Genomic DNA, 14,709 nt, shown 5'->3' with positions numbered 1-14,709 from the left:
TTTGGCTGAGAAAGTTAAATTATAAATAATAAGAAAATTAGCAAAAATTGTAGAGAAGAAAGGAAGAGCTTAGGTTAAAAGGTCAAAAAGAATTCTCAAAGATTATACTGTGCGCTGACTGGGCACGCTTGAGTGTCCAGACATCACTCAGAACAGCAAGAATTATAAAAAAGTCTGAAACATTAAATTTGTGATAATGAAATTTGGAAACGGATCTTGACTATCGAGTTATGAAGTTTCGCTTATAACAAGTTTAGTCGTGTCTGGGAGAAGCATACTCTCTAGAAGTCTCTGATATTTTGAGAGGGCCTCCAAAAGTTTGGAGTAAGAGCCACTTGGGCTCGGGTCCCGAGCCGGTCGTTCTTCAATAATGGTAATATTTTTAACACCAAAACGATTTCATTGGCGCATTATGGCCAAAAGCGATTCCAATATTTTTCACCAACCTTAATCTCTTTAATGTCAATAAAATGATGAAGTCTTAATTTCATTTTTGTTTTTACAGGCAAAAAGTTCTATGAGAGACGCAGTCGCTGCCGCAGTAACCATTTGTACGCCAGATCAACATATCCATCAAAATGGTAAATCGGCGACTAATGGTCATGCCAAAAATTATAACAAACAATCGGATTATTGTGTGTCGGCCGAAATGAACGGATCAACGTTGCATCATCGTCGGGTGGACTGATGGCTCAATTCGAGCCAGTTGCATCTCAAATAAATTACAAAGAACATTAAAAAATATATTTCAATGAATAGATAATGCAAAGTAGAAAACATTGTATTAGAAGATAAACTGAAGAAACAAAACATTGAAAATTGTGGAAACCAACGAGCAGAGCCGCCCTTTGCTAAAGATTACTCAGTCAGATTCCATGACTTTCGTTATATTGTGAGTATTATTATTGTTATTCATTCATTGATCATTGGTGATAACTGTTTTAAGGAGTCTGGCTTGTGGCATCATCACTCAAAAAATATTTTTAAAAAGCAGCTTGCAAATTTTAATAGTGCCTCCCTCAGCCATTTTTCGCTCTAAAAACAATTCGTTAAAACAATGTTTAACAAGATACGATGAAAAATTAAAAAGAATTTTGTAAAATAAACTAAAAACATTTATTTAAAAAACAAAATAGTGCCTTCCGACGAACGAAAAAATATAAGGTGAAGGAAATCTCCAAATATTAAATGCGTACTTAAATAAGTTAAGATATTTATTCTACTGCCCCTAAAAGAGAGTACAATTTTTTTTTTTTAAATCGCTTTTTAATGTTATTTTTAATATTTTTTTTTTTTTATTTTATTTGTTTTAAAGTTCCCCTGTATTGTTGCCGTTTCTGTGTTTTCCATTGTTTTATATATATTAATATATAATATATTAAAGAGTACATGTTGTATTTATTAATATTGTATTATATATATTAATATATATAATTTATTTATATAGATAAATGAATAAAATTATATAAATAATAATGTACAGACTAATTAATGTAGGTAGTTGTATGAATGTGCTTATGATCTTGAGTTTAAGTGGTTTATAGAGTAATTATTACTTTAAAATAAAATAAAAAATCTAAAAAAGATTATAATTGACTCGTATTGGTTTAAAAAACTTAACGAGTAAAAACAAAAATAATATGAAATTAAATGAAACAGTGTATTAGAATTTAAAAAAGAAAAAATGTAAAGCTATATTTATGTAAATTTTATATACATATGTTTTTATGTATGTAAAATTTATGTACATACCTATATATAAATATATATAAATATTATATTGTGAAAATATATTGTTGTGTTGTATATAAAATGTTTTTGTTTTTAATTTTTCTTTTACTTATTTTGTTTGCACCTATTTTCCTAAATATCATGCGTTGGATGTCAAGTTCATTCATTAGTTGGAGAATTTGACGAGATACAAAATTGGCTAAACTAACATCAGACTTTGATATTCTAATAAATATTTTCTCACAGGATTACTTTTAAATTTATTTTTACAAAGAAAGTACATTCTTATGAATATGCGTTGTGGTACTAGGTTCGATTCCCGGTCTTAGACCTTGGATTTTATTTAAAGGTTAATAAAAGAAATTTACAGTTAAGTATGCTTGTTAGACGCCTCCGTCCACGACACCTAATTGGTAGTTGTACGTAAAGCCCGCCTGAAAAATAGGCAATTACTTCTCTACTTTTACATTCTTGTGGTTATTTTTAAATGAAATGTGTATGGACTGCAGTAAATTGATGCAATAGATCCTAAAAACAAAACAGAAGTTATACTTGTAATAAAATGTAAGAAGTACAAGAACTTGAGAAACTGGCAGAATTTTAATATGGACACAAACAAAATTCTAATTTTTAATTGTTTAGGTGCTCTTTCAGATCAGCAACATGCTTCAAAAGCAACTTATGCTCGTCTTTCTACTTTGTGAGCAAAATCTTCCTTAAAAAAGAACTAAAATCTCAGTTTACCAATGAGGATTCCAACCATTTATTAATCTTAGTTATGCGACTACTCTTATTTTTCCTAAAAATAATAAAAAATAATTGAAAGCAAAAATGTTCTTTTACAATAATTAGCTAATTATATAATTTACTTCCCTTCTAATATAGTAGTTATATTCAAAGTATCATAATATAAAAATATACTGTCAAATATGTATATCCAGTTTGTAGAGCAGAAATAAGGAAGCTTGCGTTTAGCCAAAAAACTGTAAAAAATTAGCAGTAAATATTGCTTAAATTTAGAAAGTAGTTTGAAATTATGGCAGCCAACCTTAAGAAGCCACCTTGACAAGCTGGCAGTAGTCGACAGTTAAACAAACTTCTGAAAATTCTGTTATTAACATGGACGCGTCTCGCATCTAGCCTTACATAGACATTAAAGATGCATGATATGGTAATTTTAGTAGTGACTAAAAAAAATGTAGTATCGTCGCTTAATGCCAGCTACGTTCATACATATCCAAATCTCAGAGAAGTGAAGCAGGACACTCTTCGACTCATGTACAGTAGCAAAAGAATAAAATTAATTACGTTCAGCTCGAGTCAGTATTCCGAACATTGGAGGAGGAAGAGATGGTAAAAAACTTTGATTTCAAAACAGCGAGACGTTAATAGAGCTTGCTGCCGTGAAAAAAGGTGCACCATCCTAATTTTTAAAGTTGTCACTAAGCCAATAAAAAGGCACAATGAAGTTTTATTCGTGTTTACCCACTTAGAAGAGCAATAGTCGTACAGACGATGCACAGCTTTATTCAAAAGAGAAACGAGCAAATCAGTATCCGCATACATTACGCTAACGGAATCATTTTATCGGTATAAAAAGATATGTAGGATATGTGAATTAATGTTTGTATTCTGTTAAGATAGAAGATTTAGTAGATTCCAAAACTTCACAACTATATGTATAGCCATGTAGGATTGATTATGGTATAGTAAGTTAGCAACATGTACAGTTTGTCGTTTAGTTTTCCAACTAGTAATCCTAGTTGACGGAATCTGTTGTTTAAGGCTTGTCTTTTAAGTTTGATGAGGGTGGTTCTATGTAAGGAGGCAGTCTAAGTACTGTCCTAGGTAGCGAGTCATAGACTTCTGTGGGACCGTGTCTGGTTAAAGTAGACAGGGAATGTCATGCAGGGGCGGCTTAACCTATAGTAAAGACAGCTAAGAGTATCGTCTTGGACCATCATGGTACAACAATGATATGACAGAAGCGGCCAGCCAGCGCGGTGGCGGCAGTTATCAAACGCGAGCGCCCTATGGGCGGCTTCTTTTTCGAACATTTTGTTTCAACTCATAATAAACCTTATTTCACGTATTTAAAGTTTAGAAGCGGCCAGACAGCGCGGCGCCGGTAGTGCGGCGGTGTCAAACGCGAGCGGCTCCTTTTTCGACCATTTTGTTCAACTTAAAATCAACCTTATTTCACGTAATTAAAGTTTATACTCGCGTAAGGCGGCATTGCTATCAAAAGCACGTGCCGACGCCCGCCGGCACGTGTTGATCAACAAGCCGACAATCATTGTGAATTCGGCTTTATTACAATGCAATAATGTTAAAAATTTCAATAGCAATTGACACACGTGGCATATTTTCAAAATAACATTTTGTAAGTCGGTTTTTCTTTTGGTCTAATTGATATAAAAGGATTAGGTGATTAGTTTCAGCTATCACAATAATTGCGACTTTCACCCAGTCAAGATCTCAGAAGAAAGGACGTAACTAATACCATACTGTAAGCTATACCTACTTATAAAATAGCTTGTTGGAATATGAAAAAACTTTCTTGGTACGACGGCAAAGTTAATAGTTATAGCCGCGGGGGGGGGGGGGTCAGGCCTAGGGGCGCCAGGGTTTCATTGCACACGGGCGTTACACGAGCTAGAGCCGCCCCAGATGTCATGTGATAAGATATATGATTGTCGATTTTGATTCTTCATCTTCTGCACTACTGCTAGATGTCATTGAGATATGTCTACATTTAAGCAGTCGCTGGAATGTGTTTTGTTCGACTTCGTAGTAAGGCAGTATCATCTGCGAATGTCGCAGTTAGTGTTCTGATGAGAGTGGTATGTCAAGTGTGTACAGATGGTATAAAATTAACCCAAGACACGCCCTTGCGGTAAGCCGGCTCATAAATGTGGGTGTAAAATGAAGTTTTAAAAAGAATATTTTATTTATAATTTTTTTTTTGTTTGTTATGGCAAACGACAATTTTTTTTTGTCATTAATATTAAATTAAGAACGTCCACGCAATTCCAAAGAGACTAAAAAAAATGAAAACTTGTGTTGATCCCCGATTTCATCCGTCTTAGCATGCATTTTTTTATTTCATTTTTAAGTGGTTTGGGATTTTCATCCATGAAGTGACTCATTTGTACTCATCACTTGGTAGGGTAAAGGGACCAGTAATTGACAGCTTAAGAAAAAATTAGAGTTTCGTTTAGAATATTTCCCGTTATTTTGCCTCCAGATGTACTTCCTTTGGTTGTGCAATAGTACCGCTCCGTTAGAATCTATTATTAATATTTAAATAGCAGTAAATTCGATCTTTATGTCACTTTTTCATGCAGTTTTTGCCGATCAACCCTTACACAACTGTCCCACCGGAGAGTTTTAATTACGTCCAAACCTTCAAGGATATCTGCAATTCCTTTTTCCTTCAAGTATTGAGAGACTTCATTATACCAAGCTTTCAAGCTAATATTGGTTACTTTGGCTTGAGAAACAGTAAGGTTTTCGCTTATCCTTGTCGCAACGATAGAATCACTGACGGTGTCACAATCCTTTCTACCTGGTACGTTATTATTGAAAGGATTCGTTCTATCACCACTACAAACGACCTTCCTCTTTATTGCTGGAATGTCAATTACTGGTGCCAAGTCGATTACTGGTCCCTTCATCCTAAATGTGGTGTACAACAAATAAATAGTTACAAGTTAAATTCTCTGTACCAAAATCTGATGTCATCAACCTCTGATGATGAACAAAAATCCATCTGAAATAGATAAAATACGCATGCTACGACGGATTAAATTAGCGAAATATATTTTTAGCAATATAATTTTTCAACCAATCCACAAAATCATTTATATCTTAACCTTCTTATAATGTTTTATTCAGCTAATAAACTTCCATAACCTTTTTTTTAAGGGGGGCCTCTTTCTATTATTTAATGTGTATTAGCTCCGGTTATTAGTTATATTGCTTTAGAGTGTTTTTTTTATTTATTGTTTTATTTTTGTTGAATATTTAAACAAAAATTTAAATTAGGTATTATATTGTACCTCTTGAGCGTATTCATGGGTAACCCTGAGCTTGTACTTTGATAAGGTAGATACAGTACTCTTTAAGTCTAAAGATGGCCGTCAACTTAGTCCCTATTAACACGGATTTATTTCATTTCTTCTATATTTGACAAATACGGTAAAGCACAGTGTATAATTTAGTCCCGCCTATTGAATCAAAGAAATGTCGGCAGAAAAGTAAGTTTATTTATTGTAATTTATTTTATATGCATTTTTGATCATTATGAACATCTTTAAAACATCAAATCAATACTCCCTAGTATTCCCCCTGTCTTTTTATTGTTTTTATTGGTAACATTAACTCGTATTCCCTTCTTGCTATTTAAAGAACCCAAATTATTTTTTGTTGTTTAAGCATGAATTAGTGAAATGTTGAATTTCTATTTCTATCTTCTGAAGTAACTTTTGTTTTAATTTAAATTACAACCGGATGTATAAGAGCAGATGATTCTGAACCCAGTTCAAATTTTAAAATGTAATAGCTTGTTAAAAATGATTATAATTTATTGTCAAGTATAAAATTCAACTTTAGTGCAGGGTAACTGCAGAGCAATGATTATTGTGCTTAAAAAAAAAAAAGACAAAAAAGAATATTCTAGTAACTTACCAGTTTTGAAGTATGTACCGTTATTAATGTTTTGTATTAATGATTATTTTCAAAATTAGCTGTTTTTCGTAATTTTGTTTACCACCTTTCATTTTTTTAATTAATTCTTTTTGCCAATAACAAGGGTGTGGTTTCTGTTTATCACATGTAAAATAATTTTTTAATTTTAATTTTTTTTTAATATATTTTAAGCAGTACAGTAAGATTACTCTTAAGTAAACATTTCTGAAATCGAGAAGCCAGATTGAGTTTCACTTTACTGTTGATTAACCCAAGTACGGTAATGTTTTGCCGTCTCTAATCAATCTCTGCTACTGCGCTACTTTACTTGTTATACCTGTTCAATAAATTTTATTTTATTTATCTTCATTTATTTAGTTTAAAGATTCCGTATTTAATATTAAAATCTTGTTTGTACTCAAGTAAATAACGGATTATAACTAAAATAAAAGTACTAGTGTATTATTTTCTATTTTAATTTCATTTTATGTACTAAAAACGTATATAATGGTGTGTTTTTATTTTTAATACATTTACAATTAATAACTGAACAAAATAGAATCATCCTCTAATAGTTATGTAGATTCACGAATAATAATAATATTACTAAGTTAAGAAAATAATGATAAAAGAAATCTGAACTCTTATGGAAGTAGAATATAAAGGATGAAACATCTCTACAGTAATTTAAATAAAATTTACTTAGCGTGCATAGATACCCATAAGCCGAGTTTTATATAAACCAGTTATTAGGGTTAAAAAAAAAATTCATGCTTCATCAGATTATAAAAAACCGAAATGGCCGATTTAAATTTAATATTGGGTGCTTTTAAATTTGTGTGTGTGTAACAAATTTATTGAAGCGAGGTCTCTCTCTCTACGTACACCTGGATGGTTTTAGAATGGTGAAAACGCAAAAATACTACCTTAAAATTTAAAATGCTGGTATGTTCCTGGCTTCGAAAATGGGTCGAGACGGAAAACGGGACAGCGACTCACATATTTAAAACGTGTAGAATTGGTGTCGGGTGCACGCGTTATCCTTAAATTAAGACTAGTTTGTTTGTTTTTTATTTGTATTATTTACGCTATATTGAACCTAGAAGGACATCTCTACAGCTAGGATTTGAATAAGTTCATTAAGGTCAAATATCTGGAAGTTATAATCAAATAATAACAGTGCATATTTGCGCAGCGCGGCAAATCTTATGGCAGATGTTTGAGAGACGTAAAAAAAGGGTTCTCTCTGCCGTGGTGGTTGATGCCATGGAGCACACTGGAGTTAAAAGTAATATCTTACAGAGGATATAACAAAACATTAGGAACTCAAAAAGGGGCGTAGAAAGCAATTCAGGGTGGATGCAAACTTGGGAGGACGCTGTAAGGTTAACTTCAAAATCAAAGATTGAATTTGGGGTATAAAAGCCACAGTAGGCGCTGGCCTCTGTCTTCGGACACCCCATTACATTTGCTTTTATAAGTGTTGCTAATAACTAATTATTAATATAATGTTGCTAATAATTAACTAATTATTGTGAAGAAAGAAAGCGTTATTATTATTAAAATGTACGAAATATACTCCTAATTTATACTAGTTGTCGGAACATAAAAGTAGTTCAAAGGTTAAATTATAGTTATACTGTTTTATTAAACTATTTAAGCATTAAGCTTGAATTTTTTACATCTTTAATTTTTTTTTTAACAATAAATTTTATGAATTTTTTTAATGTCTTGTTTTTTATGATTCAGACAGTATAAGATTAAGTATAAGTATTATTTTTCATTTTCTAATTTTAAGTTGTACACTTTCAGAGGGGAATGGGTGGAAATTATAGAGCCGAAGACAAAGGAACACATGTATGCCAATTTGGCAACGGGAGAATGTGTCTGGGATCCACCTCCAGGTGTACCTGTGTAAGTATTCAAACCTTTTAATTAATTCTTTATTAATTCTTGCATTCAATTATGAGGTATGGGCGTCCAGAGGTGACTAAATACTCTGCCAGCTACTGGGCAGTGTCAGTCCACCATCGGATTGTGAGCTTTAAGAGAAAAAAATGAAAGAGAGTGCCCCTAGGAAGAGAAAATTAGCGTTATGAATGTAGTGCAATAACCAAAGAGCGAATCTTTCAGATATACGGATTTTTTTATGCATAGATGATGTTTTTTCTTGTTGTGAAGCTGGCATGTGTTATTCTGTGCAGCCTTCACACACACACCACCTTGTCAGTAGAGCTGCATGGAAGGGTTGGACTCAGCTTAGCAAACAGCAATATACGTATCGAGTGCCAACGTTTGCTGGTGGCACGCCAAGAGGCGTCGATTAAATTAAAAATTCCATTAATTTTAACCCTCCCCCTTCTTTTTACCATAATTTACTTCATTTTTATAGCTTCATGTAAGTTCACTGGAACGACTTGCAGGGACAGTAGCAACTAACTAACATTAGGTGTTTATTTGTTCGATGGAAATCGGATGTGTCAAATAATAAGAATTATTCAAATTTAAGCCAGCCATCGTGGTGGGAATGGATCAGCAAGTCCAAACGTGAATATATTTTTTATTATCAAATTAATTACATTAAAGTTGATACCAGTATTCAATGTTTGAAAAATCGCGATTGTTTTTAAACATGCTTCCGCTAAGACGCAGATAGCAAATACCCTCAATCTTTAAGAATTTATTATAATGCATACCATGATGTTTCTCAGTAGAGAACTACTTAGTTTCGCGAATGGGCTGGCGAATTACCCTGTCCCTTTTTCGAAAAGTATTATGCAGTATTTGATTTATATCATACTTAATATTTGTTTAATTATTATTTTGTTAGTAAAAAGACTGACAACAAACAGTGGTGGGAATTATTCGATCACAATACTGGAAGGTTTTATTACTACAATGCTACATCGCAGAAGACTGTATGGCATCGTCCTCAGAATTGTGACATCATACCATTAGCAAAATTACAGGTACGACTGAATTTATAACTATTTTGATCTTTATCTTGTTTTTGCCCCCAAAAATTTAATGAAGCTCTGAAATGAGAAACGTTCATTTGATTTTTAAATTATAGTTAAGTTATACTTTGAACGAGATTGTTTCCGTAAGTCAATTTAAAAAAAAAAAACATTTCAACACATAGGTTTCAAAATACTTTCATCAATGTTTTTAAATTCATTAGTTAATTGAGTTGTTATTAAGCCCAATAATTAGGTGATTTTAACATATCAATATAATCTGCATAAAATAATGTTTTACTGCATCCGCAATTTTCCAATTGTGCAAATACCCTCAATCTTTAAGAATTTATTATAATGCATACCATGATGCGCAAATTTACCTTTGGGCATTGATTGTGAACCAGCAAAAAAACAAGGTTGCCTATGGATCATGTGAAAACATGTCATGCCCTGAAAACATAAGCAAGCAACAGAATGTGCTTCAAGGTCTTATGTTTTCAGTACTATTTAAAATCTTGCAGGAGGTTTATGTAGCATTTTATGTTTTATTTATTAACTCATTAAAATAAAAAGTGATAACCTTAATTAATCCGAGAAAATCGAAAACCAACCAGTTGGCTAAAGAGGTCTCGCTCCTTTGGAGTACAGAACAGTCAGGAGAATTCTTAAAGCGATACGGAAGGAGGTTTCTGCGGTATATCAAATCCAGCCAATGAGAAAACTTAGGAGGTTTCTTGAGGGACCTGATGATCGCATTCCCTCTACCTCGCTCCTAAATCAAACAGTGGCATGTTTTTGGATAACCAGTACAGAATGGCCACAACTTTCTACAAATTAACTTGTGTCGGGTTGATAGCCCGAACCAGTCCTCTGTACAGGTCTATGACTAGTCACCATTTCCTCTAATGTGGGTATTAAGCTCTTTAGACATAAGACAACATTATCATTCATGATGAAAATTCGCAACTTGCCGGAATGAAAGAATTTATTCTCTTTGAGAAAGAAAATTGCTTAGTCCAACTTTCTTTTGATCAGATTATCTACTCAATCAATATTTATCTACATAAACCTTCTAACAAAATGAAAATATTTAATTTAATAATACGATATGATTACATGGAATTACAATATGGACTGTTATATATATTTTTTATTTATTTGTTTATTAATTTAGAGTGAAGTAGATGTGCCATGTCTTTTTTGTATTTGTGCCCAAGTCAGTGTTTGCTCAATTTTTGTTCCTCTGTTTGTTGAATATATTTATTCATCTTTTTTTCCAACATCTTTTGTTTTTGTTTTATTTATTGATATATTTAACTAACACGTTATTTTTTCGCCCAGTTTTAACACCTTTTTGCATTAATAATATTATTATTTATTTTTTTGTGATGTGTACTTCCTAGTTTTAATGTATTTTATTTGTTCTTTTCCATTCATTGAGTAATTTAACAAGAATAAATTAAAATTATTTTTTTTTGGCACTGCACAGTTTGTATTTTTTGTCATTAATGTAACTTGAGCTGCATTTAATCATTTTTAGAACTCATCCTTTTTTAATCATTTTTTCATATTTACTCTTCATCTCCCTCATCTTCCTCAATTTTTAACAACCCTTCCTTTTCCCTTCATTATATAAGTTTAATATTTTTTTCTTCTCTTTTAATTTTTTAGTTTTATTACATTTTTTTTAATCATGCTTTTTCTTTTTTGTTTTTAAATATAGAGTCAATTCAGAGCACTTTCCTTCTTATCCGTAGCTTTTACTAATAACAAGATGTGGCCCTTTTTAGGATGTTATTTCTATTTTTACATCTTCTTAGAGTAGGAGTAGCTCCAGAGAAATACACAGGGGATTAGAGTATTTAGCGTATGTAGTCTTCTTTTAATATGTTTTTCATTCTTTTGCGCTGTTTTTGATTCCTATAAAGCTAAACTGAAATATCTCTAAAACTTGTCTTAATGCATTTGATTATCTATTACTAACATCTAGTTCCTTTTTTTCAATCTCAGTTACTAAAAATAAAAAATAATAAGTTCTTAAGATTTCATAATTAAAACAAAAACAAAAAATCTACAAAGAAAACGATGATAAAGAAATCTGTAAGAATACTTGGGAGATTTTTGAACGTCTGTAACGATAGTTAGGAACTTTGTAAGGAAAGTCAAATTTTGTGTAAAGAACGTTACAGGAACATAAGCACAACAAGGCGTACCTAGGAGTTTCAAGGTTTTATCACTCCTATTCAAAAACATAAGGCAAAATAGGTTTCCAATAATATGCATTATATATAAAAGTACTTGAAGAGTCTGAAAAGGACAAGTGCCGCCTTTCCAAGATATTCTCAATATAAATAGGGTTATTTTTTTCTTCTTTCTGGCAAAGCTTGCACCAAGTTACATGTTACTAGTTGGCTATTCCATGCGTTACAGAGTTTATCTGAGTGACCTTTAAGTTCTGGGAACAGCGCCAGAAACCTTGCAGGTAAATTAGGCGTGCTCCATCAACGTTTTCCAGTGGTAATCCGTGAAACCCCCTGATCTCCCTTTTCCGTTCGATCAGAACAAGCAAAAACAATGGATCAGGCCAACTTGTATAGCATCTTCTGAAGAGAAAGAGAAAAGTTGTGCTTTGCATATGATGGAACTTCTAATGTTTATCTAACATATTTTTGCTAAGTGTGACTTTCCTAACTAGTTCCCAAAAATGTTTACACTCGTTAAATCTCCTTAAATGTAAAAAAACAGATATACGAGTATACCTAGAATTTGAAGTTGTTATAAAAACAAAAAATACACGCAAATTGGTTCAGTTTTATCGCCCTCTCTTTCTTTCTTTCCCATTTTTTTGGTACAGTTTTTATTTTGGCACAACTAGCTGAGGTCTCTATTACAGCAAACGGAGTAGAACAAAAAATCTGGGGACAGTGTGTATTGTGTGTCTGTTTAGACGCTGAAACAAAATACGGAGCCTGCGTCAGCTCCTGACACCGAGCTCAGGCAGAATGATCTTCTCTCATCGTCGTCTAGTTCACGCAAGTCAAAAGAAAATGTCTCGACCCAAACACCCGGTCGCTCCATTCGCACCTTACCCCCTTCAAATATTAGGCTCAATGTGAGTAAACAGGTAGAGTTCTCTTATCATTTTTATTTTTATTTCATTTTAAAATTTAGTTTCTTTTTTGTTTTGATTTTCCTTGAATTATCCTTTTTAAAAAATATAATGAAAATAACATCCCTTAAAACCTTGCAGTAGAGGTTACTTCGCTCCGGCAACAGAAATACTTGTTCACATATTTTACTGTAGCTTGCCAGGATACTTGAGTGGTATGGAGCTACTTTTAAAAAAATTACTTCTTTTTTTATCGCTTTGTAGTAGAAAACTCAAATAATTATGAACCATTTTGGGAAAGTTCAGAAAAAAATTGGTGCGAACCAGGGCACACTTCAGTTTGAAGCTTTAAATGCAGGTTGACTAAGATTAGGTAACCTCTAATTTTTGTTTTCGAACTAAAAATTTTAATGGATGATTAAGCTTTGTTTTACAAATAGTATTTTTGGTGCTAATTGTGTAAATTTTCAATTAAGATTTCCAAAATAAAACGGTAGTGTTCTTTACGTTTCGTTTTTAGTCTGCTTTAATAATCGGGTGGAAAAGGAATTGCTAGAAAATAGAGGGGATATTCACTTCATTACTTTCGGCAAATGGAAGTAGTGGCTACAATTCGATAAATAGTAACCATAAAATCGCCATTTTAATCAAGGGATTGTGGCCGAATTCCCCTGAAGAATTTCATTTTTAAGTAACATATCTAGTAATACGTCCAACTAATTAAGTGTCGTACACGTACAGTAAATGTACTTTACTACAAAGTTTTCAAATGTTTTATTAAACATTAAATAAAATCTAAGGCCTAAGACCGGGAATCGAACCCAATACCACAATATCCTTTTACTTTACAGGTTTCGCATCTAACCGCACGGCTACCTTGGCGACTATTTATCTAGTAATATCTGTCGCACTTTTGATCGAAATCGATGCTTCGGTTGAGACCTCTATCTAATATTAAGCTTGTCACGAATTCCCTATAAATTGCCATAAATATAATGATCGGTTGTCGTTAAACAAATCAATTTTTACATAATATTGTATATAATGATTAAAAAATAATTTAACCAGAAGTATGAATCTCCAGATTTTCATGGAAATCTATTTTAGACCTTACAGGGAAGCTCACATATCCGTAGCCAATATCGTTTTATTAACAAGTCAACCAATATTTTGTAAAAAAGTAAAGTTGAACGTTTGAAGACAATTTATGTTGGTAGAACCTTGGGAATCGAATAAGAGGAGAAGGTCGTGTGAGTGTTTAACACCAGATTTGGACATAATGCCGGAGATTACCTTTTCGGGTGAACAGTTAGTACCTGACTTGAATTGTTTTTTTTAGTGTGATTAAGAATTGCCATATTAATAGTTTGATTGATCAATGCGCATTGTAAGAGAAAGAAAATTGCCATCATTCCAATTGTCAGGATTTGATTGTTTTGAGATTTGTTGAGCACGATTTTCTTGTATATGTGCACTTGTTTATACGAGAGAGAGAGTGTGATCGTTTGGGACAAAGTACAGTTCCAAAACGGAAAATTATTTTAAGCTCAAATTTGCTGCCTTTTGCTCTCGTTGTTGTATTCAACGCAATGTTTTGTCAATAATAAATGGGTGAGTAAAAATAGTTGTATTATTATTATTATTATTATTATTATTAAAAGTTGTCGTTCGCTTTATTACTATAATTATATAATTATTATTTTTTCTTTTTTTTAAGGCGCGTCAACATCTGAGACTATTTGCACCCTAATTTATATTATTATTGAATGCTGTTCGCGGCCTTTGTATACCATTTATTTCCCAGGTGATAAAGTGAGTTTCAGTACCGTAAGACATTTCTTCTGATTAAATAAGGATAGGCATATTTGGAAAACTTAAAAAAAAAATTTAAATTAAACGAATCAAAAAATTATAGAGCTTTTGGCGGATGTTTGAATTCAAGTTTGCTTTCAATTACTTTTTTTATGTGATATATCTACGTAATGTTGACAATAATTCGAGAGTGACCCAAACTTCGCTCTTCTAGAAATGTAAATTTTACGTTTTTTAAATTATATCTTTGGATTTAGATGTATACTTTTATTTACTCCTGTAAGTTAATGTTGTAATCGTTCAGAATTTTTAGATTTTGAGATTTCAACAGAAATATTCGTTTTGAGGTTTCCAGAATCTGAAAACCTGGTTTTTACAAATTAATCTGTTGGGAGGGGGTTGATCCTC

The 14,709-nt window shown here is 32.2% G+C and overlaps 2 protein-coding genes and 1 long non-coding RNA gene across 20 annotated transcripts in view; 2 read left to right on the top strand and 1 right to left on the bottom strand.

Annotated features, from left to right (window-relative positions):
* Nucleotides 1-1,828, top strand: part of LOC141450340 (very long chain fatty acid elongase AAEL008004-like) — a 98,003-nt gene extending 96,175 nt beyond the window's left edge. For all 5 annotated transcript variants that reach the window (XM_074120678.1, XM_074120679.1, XM_074120681.1 and 2 more), the window contains one exon: nucleotides 506-1,828. In XM_074120678.1, coding sequence (XP_073976779.1) covers nucleotides 506-688 — 183 coding nt within the window. In that variant the 3' untranslated portion in view covers nucleotides 689-1,828. The remainder of the gene's footprint in view (nucleotides 1-505) is intronic.
* LOC141450345 (uncharacterized) lies at nucleotides 759-6,752 on the bottom strand. Its single transcript, XR_012456067.1, has 2 exons — nucleotides 6,421-6,752; nucleotides 759-1,035 (listed from the first exon to the last, which is right to left on the bottom strand). It is a non-coding gene; the product is annotated as an uncharacterized lncRNA (long non-coding RNA).
* The window catches only part of RhoGAP93B (MyTH4 and RhoGAP_KIAA1688 domain-containing protein RhoGAP93B), a 34,564-nt gene continuing 25,688 nt past the window's right edge, over nucleotides 5,834-14,709 (top strand). For 9 of the 14 annotated variants that reach the window (XM_074120666.1, XM_074120660.1, XM_074120663.1 and 6 more), the window contains exons 1-4: nucleotides 6,277-6,430; nucleotides 8,233-8,334; nucleotides 9,251-9,389; nucleotides 12,328-12,504. In XM_074120666.1, coding sequence (XP_073976767.1) covers nucleotides 6,366-6,430; nucleotides 8,233-8,334; nucleotides 9,251-9,389; nucleotides 12,328-12,504 — 483 coding nt within the window. In that variant the 5' untranslated portion in view covers nucleotides 6,277-6,365. Of the gene's footprint in view, nucleotides 5,991-6,276; nucleotides 6,431-8,232; nucleotides 8,335-9,250; nucleotides 9,390-12,327; nucleotides 12,505-14,709 lie in introns of those variants that run through there. The other 5 variants (XM_074120661.1, XM_074120659.1, XM_074120658.1 and 2 more) reach the window with 5 other exon arrangements.

This window comes from Rhodnius prolixus, unplaced genomic scaffold (assembly GCF_049639745.1).
Source record: "Rhodnius prolixus isolate KJV_2025 unplaced genomic scaffold, Rpr scaffold_2, whole genome shotgun sequence".
In the NCBI taxonomy this organism is placed as follows: domain Eukaryota; kingdom Metazoa; phylum Arthropoda; class Insecta; order Hemiptera; family Reduviidae; genus Rhodnius; species Rhodnius prolixus.
Note: the sequence above shows the minus strand (reverse complement) of the source record. Positions and strands in the feature narration are given on the sequence as shown.